This window comes from Lissotriton helveticus, chromosome 3_2 (assembly GCF_964261635.1).
Source record: "Lissotriton helveticus chromosome 3_2, aLisHel1.1, whole genome shotgun sequence".
NCBI classification, from domain to species: domain Eukaryota; kingdom Metazoa; phylum Chordata; class Amphibia; order Caudata; family Salamandridae; genus Lissotriton; species Lissotriton helveticus.
Window position 1 is genome coordinate 506,050,579 of NC_136062.1, and position 21,723 is coordinate 506,072,301.

The 21,723-nt window shown below is 42.0% G+C and overlaps 1 protein-coding gene across 1 annotated transcript in view; it reads left to right on the top strand.

Annotated features, from left to right (window-relative positions):
* The first annotated feature begins 3,217 nt into the window (after window positions 1-3,217).
* The window catches only part of LOC144826186 (scavenger receptor cysteine-rich type 1 protein M130-like), a 78,526-nt gene continuing 60,020 nt past the window's right edge, over window positions 3,218-21,723 (top strand). Inside the window, exon 1 of the mRNA XM_078684578.1 lies at window positions 3,218-3,373. Within this exon, the coding sequence (XP_078540704.1) occupies window positions 3,262-3,373 (112 nt within the window). The 5' untranslated portion in view covers window positions 3,218-3,261. The remainder of the gene's footprint in view (window positions 3,374-21,723) is intronic.

Genomic DNA, 21,723 nt, shown 5'->3' on the forward strand with positions numbered 1-21,723 from the left:
CAGACTTCAGTCTCTACTCCTAGCACAGAGTTCATAGCCCCCAGCTTCTCCTAGTAACACGTCATTGTCAGTTTGCGCGCACCATTAGGTTAGAGGTCCCGGCTCCTTGGGTAGCCCCCTCCATGTTTCCGCCCCATTTATGACATATTCTGTTACGTTTACATCACATGTCTATGTACACGCCTCTTGTTACACCTACTTTCACCCTTATCTTTCGCGACTGCTATTGACCACACCCACTGCTCCGCCTATCATATGTATTGTAATGCAACTGTTTTAGTATATATGCTTGTGCACTGTTATTAAATGTTACCCCATTCCCTTACGCCGATTCCTTTCCCTTGATCCTGTCCCAGGCAGCGCTGCCATCCTGTTCCCGTGCAGGTTGTCCTGTTCCTGTCCTTTATGCTGTATTAAACCTGCAAACTCCTACTACCTCGAATCTTGACTCTTATTTATTGAGCTATCTGTTATTGCTATGTCCAGTAAAACCTAGATCCGGTATTATTTATTTATATACCACAAGTCTCATGCCACCCTGCCAGGCTGTGAGTGGAGGTAGGAAGCCATGTTGTCGGCTGTCCACTGCCATGGGCACTGGTTGCAGACCCCGGCTCTGGTAAAGCCTGACTGCTCTTTGCCACTCTACCAGGACTGAGCTAAGGATTTATTAGTGTCAATCCAAGGATCTTCTTTGGGGTATCCTGGTAGTATTACATGCATGTGTGCGGAAGTGCAAAGCACACGTCTAATCTGTGGGGTATTTCATTGTTTTTAACGCCATTGAAACATGCAATGGAAGGGTTTGCTTCCTTTACAACTCCTGTGCTCGACAGACCACACTCACCTCTGCAGCTGTTTGTGAGGTTGTGCATGATAGACGGAAACCTTTAGAGTGCCCCTGCCTACACAATGACAACAGCAGCAGTCCATTGATAGTGAATATGGCCTCATGCTGTTCTCCTCTTCACACAATGCAGGGCAGCAACTTTCACAAAGAATTATGGATCTGGGCGGCATCATTTGCCCATGGCACTCTCAGCTCCTGCTCAGGGTCTCACTTTCTATGGCATGACCTGGGGTCATATCATGATGCCCTGCTGGCACAGGGGGGGTGCCTAGATTTCATTTTTCCATCTTCAGCGCAGACATTGAACAGAAAGAGCCAGTCCCAGCCCTGTGTTTCCAGGCGCTGCTGTCTGCACCCCAGGCACTGACTCAGAGACATTCCCAAGTAGTATCTGTGATGAAGACAGGACAAAGAAATGCCCAGACCCCTTATGCACCGGCACAGTGCACACAACAGGAGCATGATGCAGCATCTTTGCTATCACTACTGAACAAACCAAGCACCTTGAAACCACCCTGGATACTGCTGGGGGTCTCCAGAGGAGTCTAGGCGCTATGTCAGTGTGTAGTGCCCTTCAGTGCTTGCTTTTGTAAATATCACAACATTCTCAATACAGAGGTGTACTGTAATTTACAATATGAATTGTATCAAATAAATATATCTCTCCATCCACGACATTCACATCATATTTCTTTGTGTTATTTACAGTGAAGTTTTATTTTCCAGACTTGTCTCTATCACTCTCTTTCTCTCTGCCTCTCTTGTTCTCTCCCCATTCTCTCTCATCCTCTCTCTTCCTTTCTCACCTTGCTCTACCCTCTCTAATGTTCTTTTTAGCTCATTCACTCTCTCTCTTTTTCTTTCCCTCTTTCCCTCTCTTCTTTGCTTTGCTTGTCTCTCGCTCTTTCTCTCACTATTTCTCTCTCTCTCTTTCTATCTTTCTCTCTCTTCTCTCGCCCTCACTTTTCCTATTTTGCCCTCCTTCTTTCTCTCATGCTCTCTCTGCTTCGCTTTTTGCTCTCTCCCTCTATCACACTCTTGTTTTCTCTCTCTTGTTCTTGTCACTAGTTTCTTTATTCCTACCCCTGTCTCGTTCTCTATCTCCCTCTGACTTGTTATCTCTCCCTTGCTGTTTCTCTCTTCTGGGTGCTGTCTCCTTTTCTCTTACTCTCTCCTGTCTCTTTTTGTCTCTTGGTTTTTCCTCTCACCCCTTGTTCTCACTCGAGTTTTGTTCTCTGTCATTCCCACTCTTCATACTTCTATTGCTCTCTCTCCCTCTCTTTCTCTCTCTTGCTCCATCTCTATCTCTCTTGTTTCTTTCCCCTCTCTCCCTCTTTCTCTCTCCATCTCACGTTCTTGTTCTCTCCCCCTCTTTATGTTATTCTCTCTCTTTCTCGCTCCATCTCTTTCTTGTTCTCTCCCCTTCTCTCATTCTTTCTTTTCCTCATTTGTTCTCCCCCTCTCTTTCTCATCTATCTCTCATGTTCACTCTTGTTCTCTGCCCTTCTCTTTACTCTCCCTTAACCCATCTTTAGCTCTCTACCCCCCTGTTCTTTCTTCTCCTTTCTCTCATTCTTGCAGTTCCTCTCTTGTTCTCACCCTGTCTTTCATATCTCTCTCTCCTGCTCTCTCTTGTTCTCCCTTTCTCCCTATCTGTCACTCTCTCTTTCTCTTCCTCTATTGTTCCCCCTCTCTTTCTAATCTCTCTCCGGTTGTACGGCTTTACAACGCGTGCTTTTACACCGCATGCCGTTACCACGACTTGCGTTGGAAGGGGTGCGGACTTAGGAATTTTTTAATTTACTATTCCAACACCAGCCTACGTACAGTAGGGAAGGTGTTGGATAGTAAATTAAAATATTCCTTGTCCTGCAGCGCCCTCCAACCGCGTTGTAACGGCATGCGGTGTAAAATCACGCGTTGTAAAGGCTGTTCCCCCCCTCTCCTGCTCACTGTTATTCACCCTTTCTCTCTCTCTCTCCTCTCTCTCTTCTCTCTCTCCCTCTCTCTCACTCCCGCCTCTCTCTCTCTCTCTCTCTCTCTCTCTCTCTCTCTCTCTCACTCTCCTCCTTGCCTCCCTGTGATTGGGTGAGATTCATATGAGGAGACTGTGCTGCTGGGCGGGGTTCTTAATTATTACAATTATGTTCTGATAACTAAGTAAACTTTCATTTCTCTCTGTTTCTTTGCAGTTGACACACATGCTGTTCGCCTCTCTAATGCTGCGGATCCCTGTGCTGGGGTTGTGCTGGTTAAGATAAACTTTATTGAAGGTACAGTTTGTGACGTGTTTTGGGATATGAGCGATGCCGCTGTGGTCTGCAGACAGGTGGGGTGCGGTGGGGTGCGGAGCGCCAATCTCAGCGCCTGGAGGCTCTGTCTTTGGAGCCTTCAGGTACAAGCCTCCTGTTATGTCCAATGTGGACTGCAGAGGAGACGAGCCCAGCTTGTTCCAGTGTCCCTACAGCTCCAGACCACAACCATATTGTTTTCAAAAAAGGGATGCGTCAGTGCAGTGCACAGGTAAGAAACGCATCAGATCCTAGCAGGTAAGTCCGAAAAATCAGAACAATTGTGTAGTAAGTTCATTACACAAGATGTAGGTTCCAAGAAGATTTATTCCAGAGAAACAGCTTTACAACCACAGGTAGTAAGATAGGTCTTCACAGCTTCAACTCCACAGCAAACAGTAAAAGTCAAGGCAAAACATTCTACATAACACAGGGTGATTCTAAATGACATGGAGTAATTCCAAATGACATCAAGTCATGGAATACCACACACCTCCCCCCTTTAAAAATAAAAAAATAAAAAAAATAATAAATAAAAAAAAACAATATAAAAAAAAATGAAAGAAAGATTGATTGATAATTAAGATCTAACATAATCCTTGAACTTTGAAGGAACACATTTGATACGCTCACTGCGTCTTAAGGAAGTTTTTTCGCAGTCAACATTCAGTGAAAGATTATCAATTTCAACAGAAGAGTTAGGTAAAATGTCAGAATGGGTCCCAACGTCAGAACTATTTACAAACTCATTCTCTAGATTGTCATATACCTCATGTGTACCAGGAAATCCATTAGAGACATGGTCTAAGTAGGACTTCTCTGAGAAAGTGGTCCTTTGAGTGGGAGGGACAATAGTAGTAGTGGTCTTGCATAAAGAAATTCTCCTCAAATTCCATATTTTACCCCCTTCCACTCTGACAGCTTTGCTAAAAATCTCAATGACCTTGACGGGATCAGACCATTTAGAAACTTTCCTGTGTAATAGTCCGCCTAACTTTACTCGAACAAAGTCACCAATTTTAATTCTGCAAGTATTGTATTTTCTCCTTTCAGAATGTTGAATCATTCTTTCCTGGTACTTGCCAATTTTGTCCTTCAACTCTTTAAAATCTACCTCGTAAGAAGAGTTACCTCTTAGCCACCAAGGCAAGAGCCTAGTACCTGGTTTCCTACCACGTAATAATTCAAATGGAGACAAACCGGTCACTGAATTAGGAGACAAACGATAGGTCAACAAGGTCGCCTGAAGAGCTTTCTTCCACTTTAAACCACTTTTCACAGCCAACTGGCAAGATTCCTTGATGACCCTGTTGAACCTCTCGACTTGGCCATTTGCTTGTGGAAAGTAATTTGAAATTCTTTTGTGTATAATTCCACAATTACTGAGGAAATCTTCAAATTCCTTACTAATGAACTGTGGACCATTGTCCGAAACAAGTTCTTCTGGTAGACCCTCTCTAGCAAAAATGTCATCAAGAAATTCAATGACATGTTCAGAGGAAGTTCTCTGAACAATCTTCAGTTCAGGCCATTTAGAGAAGTAATCAATAAGAACCAAAGCAAACAATTCTTTTCCAGACTGGTAGCTAAAAGGTCCACTAATGTCAATGGCTAGTCTACGCCAAGGACCGTTAGCATATTCAATGGGGGTTGTGTCAACAGACACACTCTTTACAGACTTGTCGCTCAGTGAGCAAGGAGAGCAATTCCTGACCCAATTATCTACCATAGCATCGACACCAGGCCACCAGTAGTGTTCCCTAATCCTCCTTTTAGTAGTGGACATCCCCATGTGTCCCTCGTGTGCTAATTTGCAAATAATTTCTCTTAGCTTCAAAGGAGGAATAATTTTATCAGATCGAACAATAATGTCCTGTGACAACATCAATTCATCCCTAACTTTGTAGAATGATGACAACTCACCGGAAAGTTTTCTCTCTTCAGGCCAACCTTTAATCAAGAACTCCTTAACCTGGTTCAAGACATGATCATTCCTCATAGCTTCTAACCAGTCTTTCTCAGAAAAGACAAAAGAACCCTCTTGACTCAGGATTACATTGACATCTGCAAATGAATATGCAACATTGCAATCAACACTTTTACCAACAGTTACACTTGCAGGAAAACGTGACATACAGTCTGCATGAACGTTCAAACGTCCTGGAACATACACGACCTCACAACGATATTCTTGTAACTTGGCCGCTAGCCTTGCTAAACGAGCAGTGAGTACTCTTCCACCACCAGCAGATAACATGGTAATCAATGGTTTGTGATCGGTTCTTAGAGAAAATTTGGTTCCCCACAAAAATTGCCTAAAGTGCTGAGATGCCCAAGTACAAGCAAGTAGCTCCCTCTCAATAGTTGAGTAATTCTTTTCAGCGTCACGTGGAGCTCTAGAGGCATATGACACTACAAACTCACCAGATCTGTCTTTTTGCATTAATACAGCGCCTAAACCAACATTGCTAGCGTCAACATAGACAATGCATTCCTTACCTACGCAATACGGTTTCAAAAATGGAGCCTCAACAATTTTATGCTTCAGAATTTCAAAAGAATCTTGTTGCTCTTTGTTCCACTCAAATTTGGCATTCTTTTTTAGTAAAATCCTTAAAGGATGCACAATGTCTGAGTAGTTTTTTACAAATTTGCCATAGAATTCAGTCAAGCCTAAAAAGGAAAGCAATTGTTCTTTAGATTTAGGTGCAGATGCATTCACAATACTCTGAACATGATTGATCTTTGGTTTGATACCATTGCTCGAAATTTCATGACCAAGATACTCAACTTTTTCCTGTCTAAATTTACATTTAGTGAACTTTAATGTAAGGCCCTTGGATCTAATTTTCTCCAAAACAGAAAACAAATTCTTATCATGTTCAATGCAGTCTTTCCCAAAAATCAAAATGTCATCCTGGAAGGCTATGGCCCCTTTACATTCCATTAATAATTCTTTCATAAGACGCTGAAAAACGGAGGCTGCACTCGCTAAACCAAAAGGCATGCGCAGGTATTGGAACATCCCTTCTGGAGTAACGAATGCAGTCAACTTCCTGGAGTCTTCATGTAACTCCACCTGGTGGTAGGCACTGGCTAAATCAATGGAAGAAAAGACAGTAGCGCCTGACAGTGCAGAAATAAGTTTGTGTATGTTTGGTAAAGGGTGTTTGTCTATCCATATTTCTTTGTTAAGGCTGCGAAGATCCGCACATAAACGAAGTTCGCCTGAGCTTTTAAGAGAAATTACAATGGGCGAAACCCAAGGGGAGGATTCTATAGGCTCAATTATGTTCCTTTTGACTAAGTCATCTAAGATTTCTTTCAATTTAGGTCTGTAGGCTAGAGGAACATTTCTTACTCTGTGTCTAACAGGCAAAGCGTTATCATTTAAGATAATTTTGTGTTTAAAATCAGCATACTTTCCTAACTCATCGTTAAAAATGTCAGGAAATTTCTCGAGTTCTAATTTAGTGAAACTACTGTTGGATACATCTAGTGTTAGGTTCACCATGGAATCAGTGATTGACTTCTGAGAACGAGGTTCATCAACATAAACTGGAGGGTTAGCATTAGGATCTAATTTGATTCCCAAGCCACGTTGATGAGGCCAACCAAGAATGGATACCCCTTTAGTAGATACATAAACTTTTCCTTCGATATCCCAATTCTTAAAGTATAGCTTAGCCCAAAAAAAACCTTCTAAAGCGATCTTTTGTCTTGTGTAACCACCAGGATAAATGTCTGGGCTTAATAATTCTCTTTGATTCCACAATTGTTCAAAGACATTCTTGCCAATAATGGTGTACCATGCACAAGAATCAACAAAGACTTCAATGGGTTTACCATCCATAAGAATAGTACAAGAAGGAAATTTTTATTGAACACATTCATCAACAGAAAGTATACAGTTCAAACTATTAAGAACCTCCTCTTCTTCAGGAGATATATAGTTGATTCTTTGACCTGATCTGCAAACGTTACCAAAATGCCCTTTTTTCTTGCACTTTACGCAGATTTTATCCCAGGCAGGACACCCTTTGTAATTACCCACATGGTTGGAACTACCACATCTATAGCAAAGTATTGTGTTCTTTTTGACAAAATTCCTATTATCATTGGCATTCTTTACGTATTCTTTTTTAAAATTAGTTTTACTACTGGAAAAACTTGAAGTAGGTTGATTTTTAACAATAGCTACTTCAATATCAGGAACATGTGTTTTCTGATTTTTCGCCCTTATTTCAGACACAAATATTTCTGAGTGTTCTATGCCTTTAGCTATGTTCACTACCGCAGATAAGGTGGTTTCAGTTCCTAACTATAGTCTTTCTTGGATCTTTTTGCTTTTAGTCTTCATCATTATTTGATCCCTAAGAACTTGTTCGTAAGATATAGTCTCAAAGGCACAGGTGCAAGCAAGTGAACGTAATGCTGCAACGTAATCCTCAATTGTTTCATCAGGTTTCTGCTCACGAGAATAAAATCTGAATCTTTCCATTACAGTATTTATTCTTCTACCAAAACGAATCTTCATTTGTTTGGCAGCTTTATCAAAAACATCCATATCACCAGCATCTTCTAAGGGTGGTAAGTTGTCAAATTCTTTAATTCCAGCACCCCCAAGGCAATGTCTCAAAAGAGCAAGTTTTCTTTTAGCAGAACAACCATCTTTTTCTAATACTTCTACATATGCAATAAACATAGGGTACCAAAGATCCCATTCTATAGAAGGATCACCTGGAACTTGAAGAAAATGAGGAGGTGCAGCAATATTAGACATTTGTAAATAAGGATTAGAACAAACAATATAGGCAATAAAGTAAATATGAAACCTGAAAAGTAAGAATATTAATGTAATTGGTGTGCAAATCACCGTAGTTATTGATTTGCTGAAATGAAGTTTTTCTGTCTTGAAACCGCCGTTTTTCTCTCTTAAAATCGCTGTTTATCTCTCTTTAAATCGCCGTGTAAATTGCAAGTTGTAGCAGAAATAAACCTTTGCAGATGATTCAGAACCAACACGAAGATTGGGCTTCAGCCTTTACCAAAATGGCCGCCAAGAGCATCAGCAATGCGCGATGACGTGCGCAATGACACGTGTATCCCAGAGTGCAACTCCGTGTAAACAATGACGGTAGAGCGAACTGCAGGAAGCTCGAGCAATGCCTCAGAGAGTAAACGAACTGCAAGGCGCTCGAGGTGAGTTCCTTTAAATGTAAACAACTAGTGGTAAACGCTCTCACTGAAAAATGAATAAGGTCTGAAATATTTAATTTGAAATTCGTAATGCCTGGAAAAACACCGCTCGATGAATGCGGTCGGAGAGGCAATAAATATCAAGTAATTGGCGATTTAAATTTTAAAGTAGTCAATGAGAAAACTTACGTTTGTCCACATTTTTGGAAAAACAGGTTTCTTTGGAAAGCTGCAAAAAGAGAATTCACGCAACTGAAGAAGCAAGGTTTTCTTTAAGTTGAGAGAAAAAAAAAAATGAAAATGTGACCAATCCAACAGAAAAAGAAGTGAACGCTGTTTCCTTCTGAAATCTGGATCCCACCCTCGTCGCCAGTAATTGTGTAGTAAGTTCATTACACAAGATGTAGGTTCCAAGAAGATTTATTCCAGAGAAACAGCTTTACAACCACAGGTAGTAAGATAGGTCTTCACAGCTTCAACTCCACAGCAAACAGTAAAAGTCAAGGCAAAACATTCTACATAACACAGGGTGATTCTAAATGACATGGAGTAATTCCAAATGACATCAAGTCATGGAATACCACAGTATGGAAGTAAATTGTGCCTCACCAGGCTTCTTCCTGGCTCTTGATTGCTTGTTATTTCTTGTACTTTGTGACATCCTGTGTAAGTACACAGACTCTTCACTCTTTCTCACTTCCTGGATACTACCTCAGGACCCAAGTCAGTCACTCACTTACCGATCTGGCCCTTGCGGCTCTGGTACTCCCATTTTTTTGTGCCCTCATACAAACATGGCTTTTTGTTCTTCAAACCGGTTTCAAAGACCTTCTCTATTGGCGAGCCTGCACTGTGGATACAAAAAATGAAGTTTATACTCAGAGTTTCTGCATTCTAAGTAGACTCAGACCCCAGACTCAAGTTCTGCAGAATAGACCATTATTATCAATGATGAGAGAGGTATTTGATGGAAACTGTCAGTGACAGCGGGCCATTTTGTCCCAAATTGCTTAACATGCCTCTGTGTGTAATCTCCATCCCTCCCTCTATGGGCCTGTGAAGGAGTTGTATCAACCCTGAGGGAATCAGATCTGAATGTTGAAAAGATTCCACCTCTCTTCCTCCCCTCATGTCCAGTCATATCTTTATGATATATGGTCTTTTATTAATACTTGATCAGCTCAATACTTGATCAGCTCTCCTCTCTTAACGAACTTATTCTGGACCTTAACTCTGATGTTATATCTGAGACTGGACCCCGGATGAAGGGGCGTGGCTAAGATGGCGGCGACTGCAGACGCACCTTAAGCAGCTCCGCTGCAGGCCCACCAAGAAACCTATCTAACATGAGAAACAGCCTGATAAATATAACGTCTGCTGCTGTGCGTTTCCTCCAGACACTCCTGCGATCTTTGAGGATTACGCTCGGCTGTGGCTGGACCTGCTGGACCCCTCCAGGGCATGAAGGGTGCTGCACGGGCCTCCCCGGAGCCTGGTGAGGATGATGACTCTCCTCCCCGCGAGCGGGAACTCGACATGAGGCCTCTCCTCTGCCTCCCCGAGCCGAGCTGCCTCGACTCTCCCTGGACTGGAGGTACAACGGTGGGAGAGGGGTGCAGGCTGCACCCAAGGATCTTCGACCCACGGGGACCCCCTGGGGGTCACATGTAGGGGATGTGGTGTTGGGCATCTGGCCCACATTACGTAAAAGATTGACACAGACACCAGGGAATGTACATCAGTAACTGTCCAAGAGCACATGCACCCGGGCCCTTTTATTGACGGGCCACGTCTCTCATGGCACCCGTGATGGATGGGTGTGGGGGTGCAGTGTGTCCAGCCCTCAAGGGAGTGGCTGGGATGACAGCTTCCTGCGGGACACTAGACCGTGTCCCACAGGACACTACATTCCTCCCCAACTTTATTAAGGAACAAACAAAGTGTTAGTCCAATCTGTGGGGGAAAAATAAACAGTTAACTAAATACCACAGGGTCCATCAGTCTCTAGGGTGAGGTGGCAGGACGACATCAGACATGGGCTGTTGACTTTGCTTGCAGCAGAACCTTCTCGACGGGCACCCGTAGTTTAACCTGAGGGGCTCAGGACACGACCGCTGGCTTAGAGACGTCCGCTGAATACCGTTGGTAAGCTGACAATGACATTTCTTGCATAGCATCCACTTTGTGGACGTCGGTGATGGTCTGTGGTGGGTTCTAACAGTTCCTTTTAGTGGGTTGTGTCATGACCATGGATGGAGTCCCAAGTGAAAATTCACAGAGGTGTTGCTGGACCAACCGTCCATGTTGAACTGCTTGGCAGTGACAGGGTAACCTGTAGGTGGAGCAATGTCTCTGCTCACTCTCCCGCATGGGGAGGCCCGTCCTCGGGGTCGCTGCGGGACTGAGGGAGGGCTGTGCTGGGGCTGCTTGTGTGCCATCTGGGGGAAGCTGCAGGACCGCTGAGGAGCCGTTACTTCGTCACATGCATGACCCTCACAGGTGAATGAGTCTGGGCCAAGACTTGCACTCGCTGCTGCGATTCCGTTGTAGGCCAGGTTCACAGGTGGCTTCTGATTTCTTTTAGTCGGCTGGTGTGGCAACGGTGTCGGACTCCAGTCCATCGGTACTCGGGGAGTGGTGTTTGACACATGTGCTGATGGCTCGCGTGACGGCGGTTGCCAGCCATGTGGTGAGTCGTGTGACAGGTGGTGGTGACTTGCTGGGGGAGTTTTGATGTCCGGAGTGACTTAGCAGCCAGGTGTCTCCGCTTTGTTGAGGTTGATCTCTGATGGCGGCTTGACACGTAGAGTGTATGGATCCTCTCTTGCCTGTTTTGTGGCAACTGCCGACTCCATCTTGAGGCGGTGTGAGGGCGGGCACTCAGGGCTGATCTTCACCCGTGGCATCTGCAGACAGGAGCACGGATGCCGATTGAGTTAGACTGCCGACGCTCGGGTATGGACGGTCACCTGGGGAAGCATTGGGATGACACGCGGTCTGCGCTTGCTGCGGCTTATGTTCGGTTCATCTGTGAGGCTGTACCCTGGGACGTCGCTCCGCCTTGGTGGCTGTCTGGTGTGTCAGGGGCTTTATTCTGAACATTTCACATGACCATAAAAGTATACTAAAAAAGTCAATTAAAAATACAAGATTTACACAGTCGCATCTATTTACAAATACAGTACATATTTGACAAAAAAGTCCAGAGGGGTGATTTAATATGATTTCAATAGAATCTTATAAATCCATTAATCATCACGAGCGATTAAAATACGTGGGTCTTTTTAATATCACACGTTTAAAATATTGTGCGTTATATTGTCCAACATTAAATCTCATGATTTTCATAGGTTAGGACCTCCAAATGGGAATAAGTCTTTCTTTTCTCAATAGACAATTGGATAAAAGTACATGCAGCATTCATAATCTTTTCATCCTTCAAACTACATATATAATTAAAAGCTTATTTATAAAAATAACATTTGTTTGCCAAAAATAAAGGTTTCAAGGCAAATTTACGAATATCCCTATAAAATTCACAAAAAAGTAAAAAGTGCAGTGTGGTTTGGGGAGATTTTTCATCACAAGGACAATTTGGGAAGACATAATACTTTCTCCTAATCTTAGGAAATGCGACCAGATAAAGTAGGGTACCAAATCTTAATCTAGTCAGAAGGAATCTATGATGTACATTTCTTACTGTGATAAGATAGGGCTGTATGCCCATAAAGAGCGGACGCTCTTGATAAGAAATGATTCTTTCTTTTACATTGGGTTCAACGGATCACTGATAGAATATTGACAGTCAAAATATCGACTTGACGAAATATTGAGGTAAAAATATAGAATGCCAGAATATCGACTTCCTATCTACAAACAGGTAAGTACAAAAATATTGACTCCAAAATATCGATAGGAAAAAATATAGACAGTCAATATATCAAATTTTTTAAATATCTTAAAAGTAATTTAAAAATAATATAATAATAAATATAATTAATTTAAACATACTTAAAATACTTAAATAAACTTAAAATTAATAAATAATTAATGTAACTTAAAAAAAATAATAATAATTGTAAAACATATATATATACATATTATTAACAAAACATATACAAAATTTTTTCCGTAGGATAGCGAGAGGATTAAATTTACTATTCCCACTCCAGAGGGTGCAACAGTAGGGAAAGCGTTGGATAGCATAGGGGTAAAAATTAATATTCCCACTCCAGAGAGCGCAACAGTAGGGAAAGCATTGGATAGCATAGGGGTAAAAATAACTATTCCCACTCCAGAGAGTGCAACAGTAGAGAAAGAGTTGGATAGCGTAGGGGTAAAAATTACTATTCCTTCTCCAGAGAGTGCAACAGTAGGGAAAGCGTTGGATAGCGTAGTGATAAAAATTACTATTCCCACTCCAGTGACTGCAACATTAGGGAAAGCGTTGGATAGCGTAGGGGTAAAAATTACTATTCCAACTCAAGAGAGCGCAACAGTAGGGAAAGCGTTGGATAGCGTAGGGATAAAAAATACTATTCCAACTCCAGAGAGTGCAACAGTAGGGAAAGCGTTGGATAGCGTAGGGGTAAAAATTACTATTCCCACTCCAGTGAGCGCAACAGTAAGGAAAGCATTGGATAGCGTAGAGGTAAAAATTACTATTCCTACTCCAGAGAGTGCAACAGTAGGGAAAGCGTTGGATAGCGTAGGGATAAAAATTACTATTCCCACTCCAGTGAGTGCAACAGTAGGGAAAGCGTTGGATAGCGTAGGGGTGAAAATTACTATTCCAACTCCAGAGAGCGCAACAGTAGGGAAAGCGTTGGATAGTGTAGGGATAAAAATTACTATTCCAACTCCAGAGAGTGCAACAGTAGGGAAAGCGTTGGATAGCGTAGGGGTGAAAATGACTATTCCCACTCCAGAGAGCGCAACTGTCGTTGGATAGCGTAGGGGTAAAAATTACTATTCCCACTCCAGTGAGCGCAACAGTAGGGAAAGCGTTGGATAGCATAGGGGTAAAAATTACTATTCCCACTCTAGTGTGTGCCATAGTAGGGAAAGTAAATACTTCATATATAAATATATGAAATATATGATATATTAACACAAATATTAATACCAATTACAAATTAATTAAAATATTTTACAATTTTATAAAATATATTAATTAATCAAAGCTACAAATAAAAATTAACCAATAATACAAATTACCTACTAATTATTTACCAATTACCAATAAATTAATTTACAATATAAAAATAATTAAAAATTAGACACAAATAAAAATATTTAAAAAATGTAATTACCTACTACTAAATTACTTCCCAAGCTATTCCCCTATGAACACAAAACCCACTACAGAAAAGAATGTAATAAAAGTAACATATTTATCAATTCATCAATTACAATAAATTACGAATTATATTTTAACTAATTACCAATTAATAATAATTAACAATTTATTGTAAATAAATACCAATAAATAAAATAACATATTTAATTAATTATAATTAAATTACTTCCCACCCTATTCCCCTATACTCCACAACCCGCTACTGAAAACAAATTACTAAAATTAACATATTTATCAATTAATCAATTAAAATTAATTACCAATTATATTTTAATTATTTACAAAGTAATAATTAATTCACAATTATTTCCCAAAAAAAACAATAAATAAAATAACATATTTAATTAATTATAATAAAATTACTTCCCACCCTATTCCCCTATAAACCCACAACCCGCTACAGAAAATAAATTACTAAAATTAACATATTTATCAATTAATCAATTAAAATTAATTACCAATTATATTTTAATTAATTACCAATTAATAATTAATTGACAATTAATTTTAAATAAATACCAATAAATAAAATACCATATTTAATTAATTATAATTAAATTACTTCCCACCCTATTCCCCTATAAACCCACAACCCGTTACAGAATTATATTACACAAAAATAAAAAATTAATATTAAATTCAATATTTTTGTTGTCTATATTCTGTCTAGTCGATATTATGTCCATTCTATATTTTTAATTCGATATTATGTCCATTTTATTCAATATTAAAATTTTCTTGTCGATATTTTGGTAGTCTATATTCTGTCTAGTCGATATTATGTCTATTCTATATTTGTTACTCGATATTATGTCTCTTCGATAATAAAAACTCCATATTTTGACTCTATACCGGATTCAACCTCCCTTACTAAGTCCATGGCGGCAATTACATTTGTTTTCAATTCTTTCTTACTATAATCTTGGATAGACAGAGGTTCTTTACAGTCAAGGGTTATTCCACAGCTACTTATTAAAGTTTGAATATATTCAAGCCACAGAATGTTCCTGCTATTGTCTAGAGCCAGGCAATCGAGTATTATACTCTTTGTAAACCAGGCTTCTTTCCGTGTCCAAATCCCATGCCACAATATTAAACCAGCAGTTTTTATAAAATCACTAATATAGGGAACAGACAACTCTTTATGGGCTAGCCAGTTAGATGTAGAATTTGGGACTGCTAGCAGTCGTTTTAAAAACGTATTCTCTTGTTTTTGGAGGATTACAGTATTAGCTCTCCCCCATAAGGCTGCGCCATAGCATGCAGTCGAGATTGCTTTACTTCTGTATAGGGTGAGTATTTCCCTTATTGGTTTATTTCCTATCTTTCCAGCAAATCTAAAAATACCTTCAATACTACGTATACATTTTAAATGTGATATTTTAATATGTCAGCCCCATGTACCATTTTCATTACAAAGTAAACCCAAGTAGGTGAAGCTTGATACTCTCTCTATCGCAATGCCATCCACAGAGTCCTTTTTATTCCTTTTTCCTTTTCTACCACAAGTCATGACGAAGGTTTTGGTTAGGTTCAGTTTTACATCTTTTTCCGTCATGAAGTGGGTACAATTTTCAATCAGGCATTGTAGATCGTTTGCCGTCCTTGAAATAAGGACGGCATCGTCAGCATAATGGAGCACTGTTGAGACGCGTGGTCCTACTTTTGGAGCATCGGCCTTAAGGTTCTGCAGACAAAAGTCGACATTGTTTATATAGAGTGAGAATAGAAGGGGTGCTAAAAGGCACCCCTGTCTTATCCCATGAGTTACCTTGACGTCAGGCGTGCAATCTCCCTTGAAACCACAATGAACCCTAGATGACCAAGCAGTGTAAATCTGGGCTATTCAGCCCACCTGTGTTCCTCTGATTTTCGGGGTGATAGGGCTGTCACTTTCTTCTTTCTTTGAGGGCATTGCACTTGGATCTCGAGGCAGCGCTGTCATGGCACCGGCTTCTGCCTTTGCTCTGGTGCGCTCCTTGCTTGCTGGGCGACGTGACATCCGGTCGCGTGTCGCCGTTTGTTGGAGCGCATGTTGTTGTGGCAGCTTGCAACGTGGGTTGTGCGACTCCTCTCTTGCCTGTCTTGGGTCGCAGCCAACTCTGTCTTGAGGCAGTGTGAGGGAGGACACTGTGTGTGGTCTTTGGCCCACAGCGGGGCTTCGCTTGGGCGGTGGAGACGTGGGTGCTCTCCTACCTGCGTTCAGCAGTGCTTTGGGCGGCGTTGGGCAGGCACTGGCGCTGTATGCTTCGCACCAGTCTTTCTTGTGCTGTTGATAGCTTCCCGACGACTCTTGGCAGCATCTGTAGCTGTGATAAGTTTGGATTTCTCTAGTTCTTTGCCATGTGGGCGTTCAGAGTTTCTCCCCTTTTAACAATTTGGCAGTGCCTTGGGCCCCTCTCTGCTGTAGAGTTGGGATCCATGCTCTGTCTCTTTGGCTTAGCGTGACTGCAGGCACCAGTCATGAAAATACTTTTACTTCCTGTCACTCCGATGAGCTGATGAAGGTGGTTGTAGCATGCAGCAAAGTCTTTATGGCTGTGGCTTGGAGCTTGACTGGCTGTGGTTCTACTACTTAGGCTGGGCTTCTAGACTTCTGGGGGCTAGGCAGCCTCGGGCTCTCTCTGTGGGGGTAATCAGTCTATTCCTTTTGTCGTACTGCAAGGGGCTGTTCCAACAGGGACATTGCAGCCTGTGATTTCCTTTGCTTTGCCCGGTGCATCTGAGGCTTTCGGGGCTGACTTCTGGACTGTGGTTTTCTTTTATCCCTTGTTGTACTTGTCTTGCCGGTCCAGCTGACTGTTGCTGGTAGTAGGGGAGTGGCTCTGTAGTCACCGTGCTACATTTGTCAGGACAGGTCTGTTGAGGCTGTTGGCATTTCGCATTGGAAAGTATTCCCTTTCTCCTATGCGCAACAGCTAGTTGGCCACTAGGTGGCACTGCAGTGCAATTGTGTTTCCCGGTCGTGTCAGCCGTCTTGGCCGAGGCTGGAAATTGTTCTGAAGTAGAGAGGCATGTGGGGGCGCCCGCAGGTCTAGGGCGACCCCAATCGGCCCCCAGATGCTCCACCTGCTCAGGGCTGCCTCACAGTGTTGGCCGTTTCTCAGTCCAAACCAGCCATGATTAGTTCAATAGTGGGCAGATGAGGGTTGCCCCAGCATGGTCCTCCTGCTTATGGTTTTAAAGGTTGTCCTGGCACCATTCCACCAGGGCAGTTGGTCGCGTTGGGAGCAGCTTTGTTGCCACAGGTATAGGGGCACTGGCTCTCCCAGCGCTGCTGCCGCTTCATCTTTACTGTGCCCTCAGTTGCTCATGGGGGAAGGGCTGTGTGAAGCTCATATGGCTGCCCGGGCATTGGGACAGCCAGGCTGTATCGGGAGAAGTGTGTCTTTCTCTTTTGTCTGAGGTGGCAGTCTCTCAGCAGGACTCGTGGTGCTTTGTTGTGTTCAACCGCTGGATGGCACGGCCGGTGCTCATGCTGTGCATTGTAGCAGTTCACCCACTCGAAGGCAGGCTACCCGGGCTGGAGTTCGCTTCTGGGTGACTCTTGAAGAGTGTGGGGTTTCCACACTATTCCCCATGAGCTGCTGGAGCTTGGGGCCATTCGATGGTGGCAGCCGGCGCTGGGCCCAGATGCTTACTGCAAGTACAAGTACAAGTACAAGTACAAAGTAGTTTATTGTGTTGATTATTTAAAATCTTACAATATACACATCTAAAAGAAAAACAATAAAAGCTAAATTCATTTATAAGAACAGTTAAAATATCATTGCATCGACTTTATAGTCAGTTAAATATTTAAAATAGTTACAACTCCTAGTTTCCTGTTAACTATCATTAGAAACTTTACAAATGTAGCATTTAATATAATATCATTTGAATGCAAGCAGTTAATCAGGGCCTGTCTGCATGACCTTATGCCTCGTGCCTTGAAAGGAAATGTAAGCATTGTTTTTCTCTCCTGCAAAAGTTCAGGACAAGTACACAGAAGAGGAAGAATATCCTCCTGACCACTGTTACATAGTCTACATTCTGTTCGAGTTACCGATCTCTCCCAAGGTGGGCGGTGACACAATCCTGGCATTATTCCAAATCTGGCTTTAAGGAGCACCTGTTTGTTTTTTCCGTCCATGGGGTTACCAGATATTGTTGAATTTCCTTCTTTTTATAACCGTTTATTATCACCCATGCGTGTTTTCTCTTAGTAAGGGTAGCTTTATAATTTAGAATGGATAGGTGGTTTGCAGTTTTATTAATTATTTTCTTAAACGATGTCTTGGTATGTTATTTTCCCATATCGACTTAACCGCAAAATCCTTTATTGCTTCCCTAAGATAGAGCCATGCCGTGGAGTTCAAGTCGTTATTTAATTCTCTCCATAGCAGGTGTGATATTTCGTTTTGGTAATCAGATTTTATTTGATTCCAAACTTTTATAAAGTGGCCTTGCCTTGCATAGTATTGATTTGTTAGTCCAAACTCCAACCTTATTTGAGCAGGGGATGCATTCGTTGGAAGACGAGAAAGGGCCCGATATGCTCTGGTTATGATTTTATTCAGAGTTTCAGTATCCTTACCCATTACCGCTTCACTACCATAAGTGATAGTCGGTTTGAGTCTTGCAGCAATGATGCTCAGAAGAGGGCCATAGGTTAAGCTGGAAAGTGACTTCTGGACAATTCTGACTGCAGCAGTCAGCGCATTTGTTTTTCTTTGGATGTCCCTTTGTTGTGGTTGGAAGTTGCCCTTTGCATCAAATAACACACCCAGGTATTTGTATACCTCTACTCGTTCTAGCTCGGTCTTGTCCAAGAACCATTTATTCTTGTGTCTTGTTGCATTATTTTTAGTTACTACCATGATCTTTGTTTTTGTCTCGTTTATGACCATCCCATTTTCCTTAGAGTACATGTGAGTCCGCCTAATTAGGTGTTGTAGTCCCACTTTACTATGACTCAAAAGTATGACATCGTCTGCATACAAGTTCGTGAGACGCTTATCAGCTAATTTCGGGGGGTGCGCGTTTTCATCGTCCAATATTACAGATAGATCGGCAAGAAACAGATTAAAAGTAAAGTCCACATTTGTAAAGCGCACAATCACCCGTAAAGGTCTCTAGGCGCTGGGGGCCGTCGGGAAGATTAAGCGAGCTATTGCCCAGAGTCACATGGTGCTGGGCTGACCTGCCGCCGGAGCCGGGGATCGAACCGTGGTCCCCAGATTCCAGCGTCAGTCACCCTGGCCGCGGCGCCACACCTCTTCCAAAAAGGAGGGGAGCTAAAACACAGCCTTGTTTCAAGCCTTCTTTTGCTGCAATCTCCTTAGATAGTGTTCTGCCATCCCCCATCCTCACACTCACCCATGTGTCTGTATACAAAAGGCGAATCAACTTAAGAAGGGGAGGTGGAACTTTTATTCTCTCAAGTTTTTTCCAAAGTAAATTTCTATTGGCACAATCAAATGCGGATTTGAAGTCTATAAAGCATAAATACAGAGGTTGCTTCCTTCTGATTGACTTGTCAATAAGTAGTGTGAGAACCAGAATGTTTGTAGTTGTTCCTAAACCTTGCATGAAACCTGTTTGATTTAAGGGCAATTTCTTGTTTTCAGTCACCCATTCCGCTAGTTTGGTCAGCAGAATTCTAGCAAAAAAGTTGACATCCGTGTCTTGTAAGGTGATCAACCTATAGTTTTCTGCAAGTGCCCAGTTTCCTTTCTTTAAAATTGGAGTTATTAGGGATCCTCGCCATGACTTGGGTACAGTTCCTGTTAAGACAACTTCTGTGTATAATTTCTCTAGGATGGTCGCCCATAGCTCTGGATTTTCTTTAAACAGCGCAAACGGTATCCCATTTGGTCCGGGAGCACCGTTCTTCTGTTTTTTTATAAATTTGATTATCTCTTCTTTTTCTATGGGTATTTGAGTATCCAGGTCGTTAAGCTGAGATGCAGAATCCAAGTCGTTATCATTTTTGCCCCCCTCATGAATTTCCGGTAGCATTAACTGAATAGTATCCTGATTTAGATGTTTCCTTAGGAAAATCTCCCATTCCTGCTCGGTTAACGGTGATGAGACTACTTGCTTGTTGGGTCTAGCAAGTCCATTGATAATTTTCCGGAAGTCCTTTGGATTCTTCTGCTTACTGACATGCAATACTTTTGCCCAGAATGCCTGTTTTGCTTTATTTTTTCACCCCATATTAGCTTTTTCAAATTTTGATTTAATAGCTTCAAGTTTCCCAAATTTTCTGCTTTTACCCCTAGTTTCTTCATTAACCTAATAGTCCTATTTTGTTCTTTCTTCAGTTTCATTATTGCATATGGCAGGTTTAAATGATGATCGTTTTCACTGTCTGATTCATTCCAAGTTTAATTCTTAATTTACTGTGTTTGACTTTGCGTCCTGGTTAGCATCCCAGTGAGGTGTTCCCATTGCTCTATTACTGATTCTAGTTCAGAGTATTTAAAGCATGATTCCAAAAGCCTTTCCACCTGTTCGTTCATTACTTCCTTGTTTCCAACATTCCAAAATATTTTTTTTATAGTTAGTTGTACCAATATGCCCTTGGACAGTTGAAGTACTGGGTTTTTAAGAACCCAGCGGTGCCAGGGGACACACCCAAAGACTTCGAGTTCTCCTGTCTCAGACTACAGAAACGCAGAGTCTTCGTGGTGACTTCAAAGATCAATTTTATTGGCTGCAGCCAGTAACAGGTATCCTAGAAGTACAGCACGGTGTATATTCTCAGGAGACTGCTCAACTTTACAAAGCTAGTCATCCTTTTTATACCAAATATTATGCTTCAGGCAAACATTCCTTATTTACAGATGACCATTCACATATTTTCACGACAAAGAAAAAGCAGAATCATGATGACAAGCCCATATTTCAGTTTGTCCAGCCCACAATCAATTACCGGGCAAGGTCCAACACTTTTCATCAGATATCGGACGGACCCCTAATAAAAACGGGCACCTCTTCATCGTAAAGCAGGCCATAAAGAAAGGAACAGAGACAGGTGTGAGTAAGATCAGACATAGTTGTGTATAATAAAGAGTTTATGGCATGTTGTGGCTTGATCTCTAATCTCGATCGGCCACTGGGAAAGAAGCTGGCCGAACAGGTTTGGCTTCGGGCAGTGGAGTCAGCTTGCCCAGGTCACACAGAAGTCAGCAAAAGTGTACGTGTCCTTAAGACTCGTTTTAGCCTTAGTCATCGGCCTATGTGAGGGCAACCACAAAATGGTTGCCGTACACAAAATGGAACCCGAGGGTTCATAAGGGAATCTCTGATTTTATAGTGATCTCGTCACTCGAATATGCCGAAAATACTCGTATATAGCATACTCGTCATTCTCGGTCTACTGATACCAAAATCGTCATGATACGACGATGTTTATGACACGGGTCCAGAATTTCAGTACCACAGACCCTCCTTTTGCCCTTACATAGGCAATTAACCTATACTCACGCTAATCTGAGTCCAGGTCTATATTCATAAATTCATTGAGATGTTGCTGTAGCATCATCCTATTACTTAGCTCGTCTCTCGATACAGGTTTCCTTATACACGATGTAGCACAGAGGCCACATATACCAGGAGCACACTGTACGCACAGACAGAACAGGAAAAGAATGGCTAAAATCATCCCAATGACCATCAGAATCTTCCATCCCCAGGCGGATAACAGTTCAACGACCAATCTCCTTTATCCACGTGTATAGATTCGGAGATCTTATGCAGTTTGGAAATGGCCTGGTACACTGTCGGAGCGTTATCTAAAATGAAAACACAGCAACTTGATTGGATCACTTTACATACCCCACCTCGGTCTGCAAGTATGACATCTAACGCAACTCTGTTCTGAAGAGTCATAAGACGATCCGACTGGAGCTCAGCAGTCAAGTTACTAAGGGCACCGGCAGTTTCAGCTACGGTGGACTCAACCACCCTCATTAATTGCCTTATATTCCTACTGTTAACCATAGGTCCCCAAAACGGCAGAAAACCCTTCAGGAAGTCTC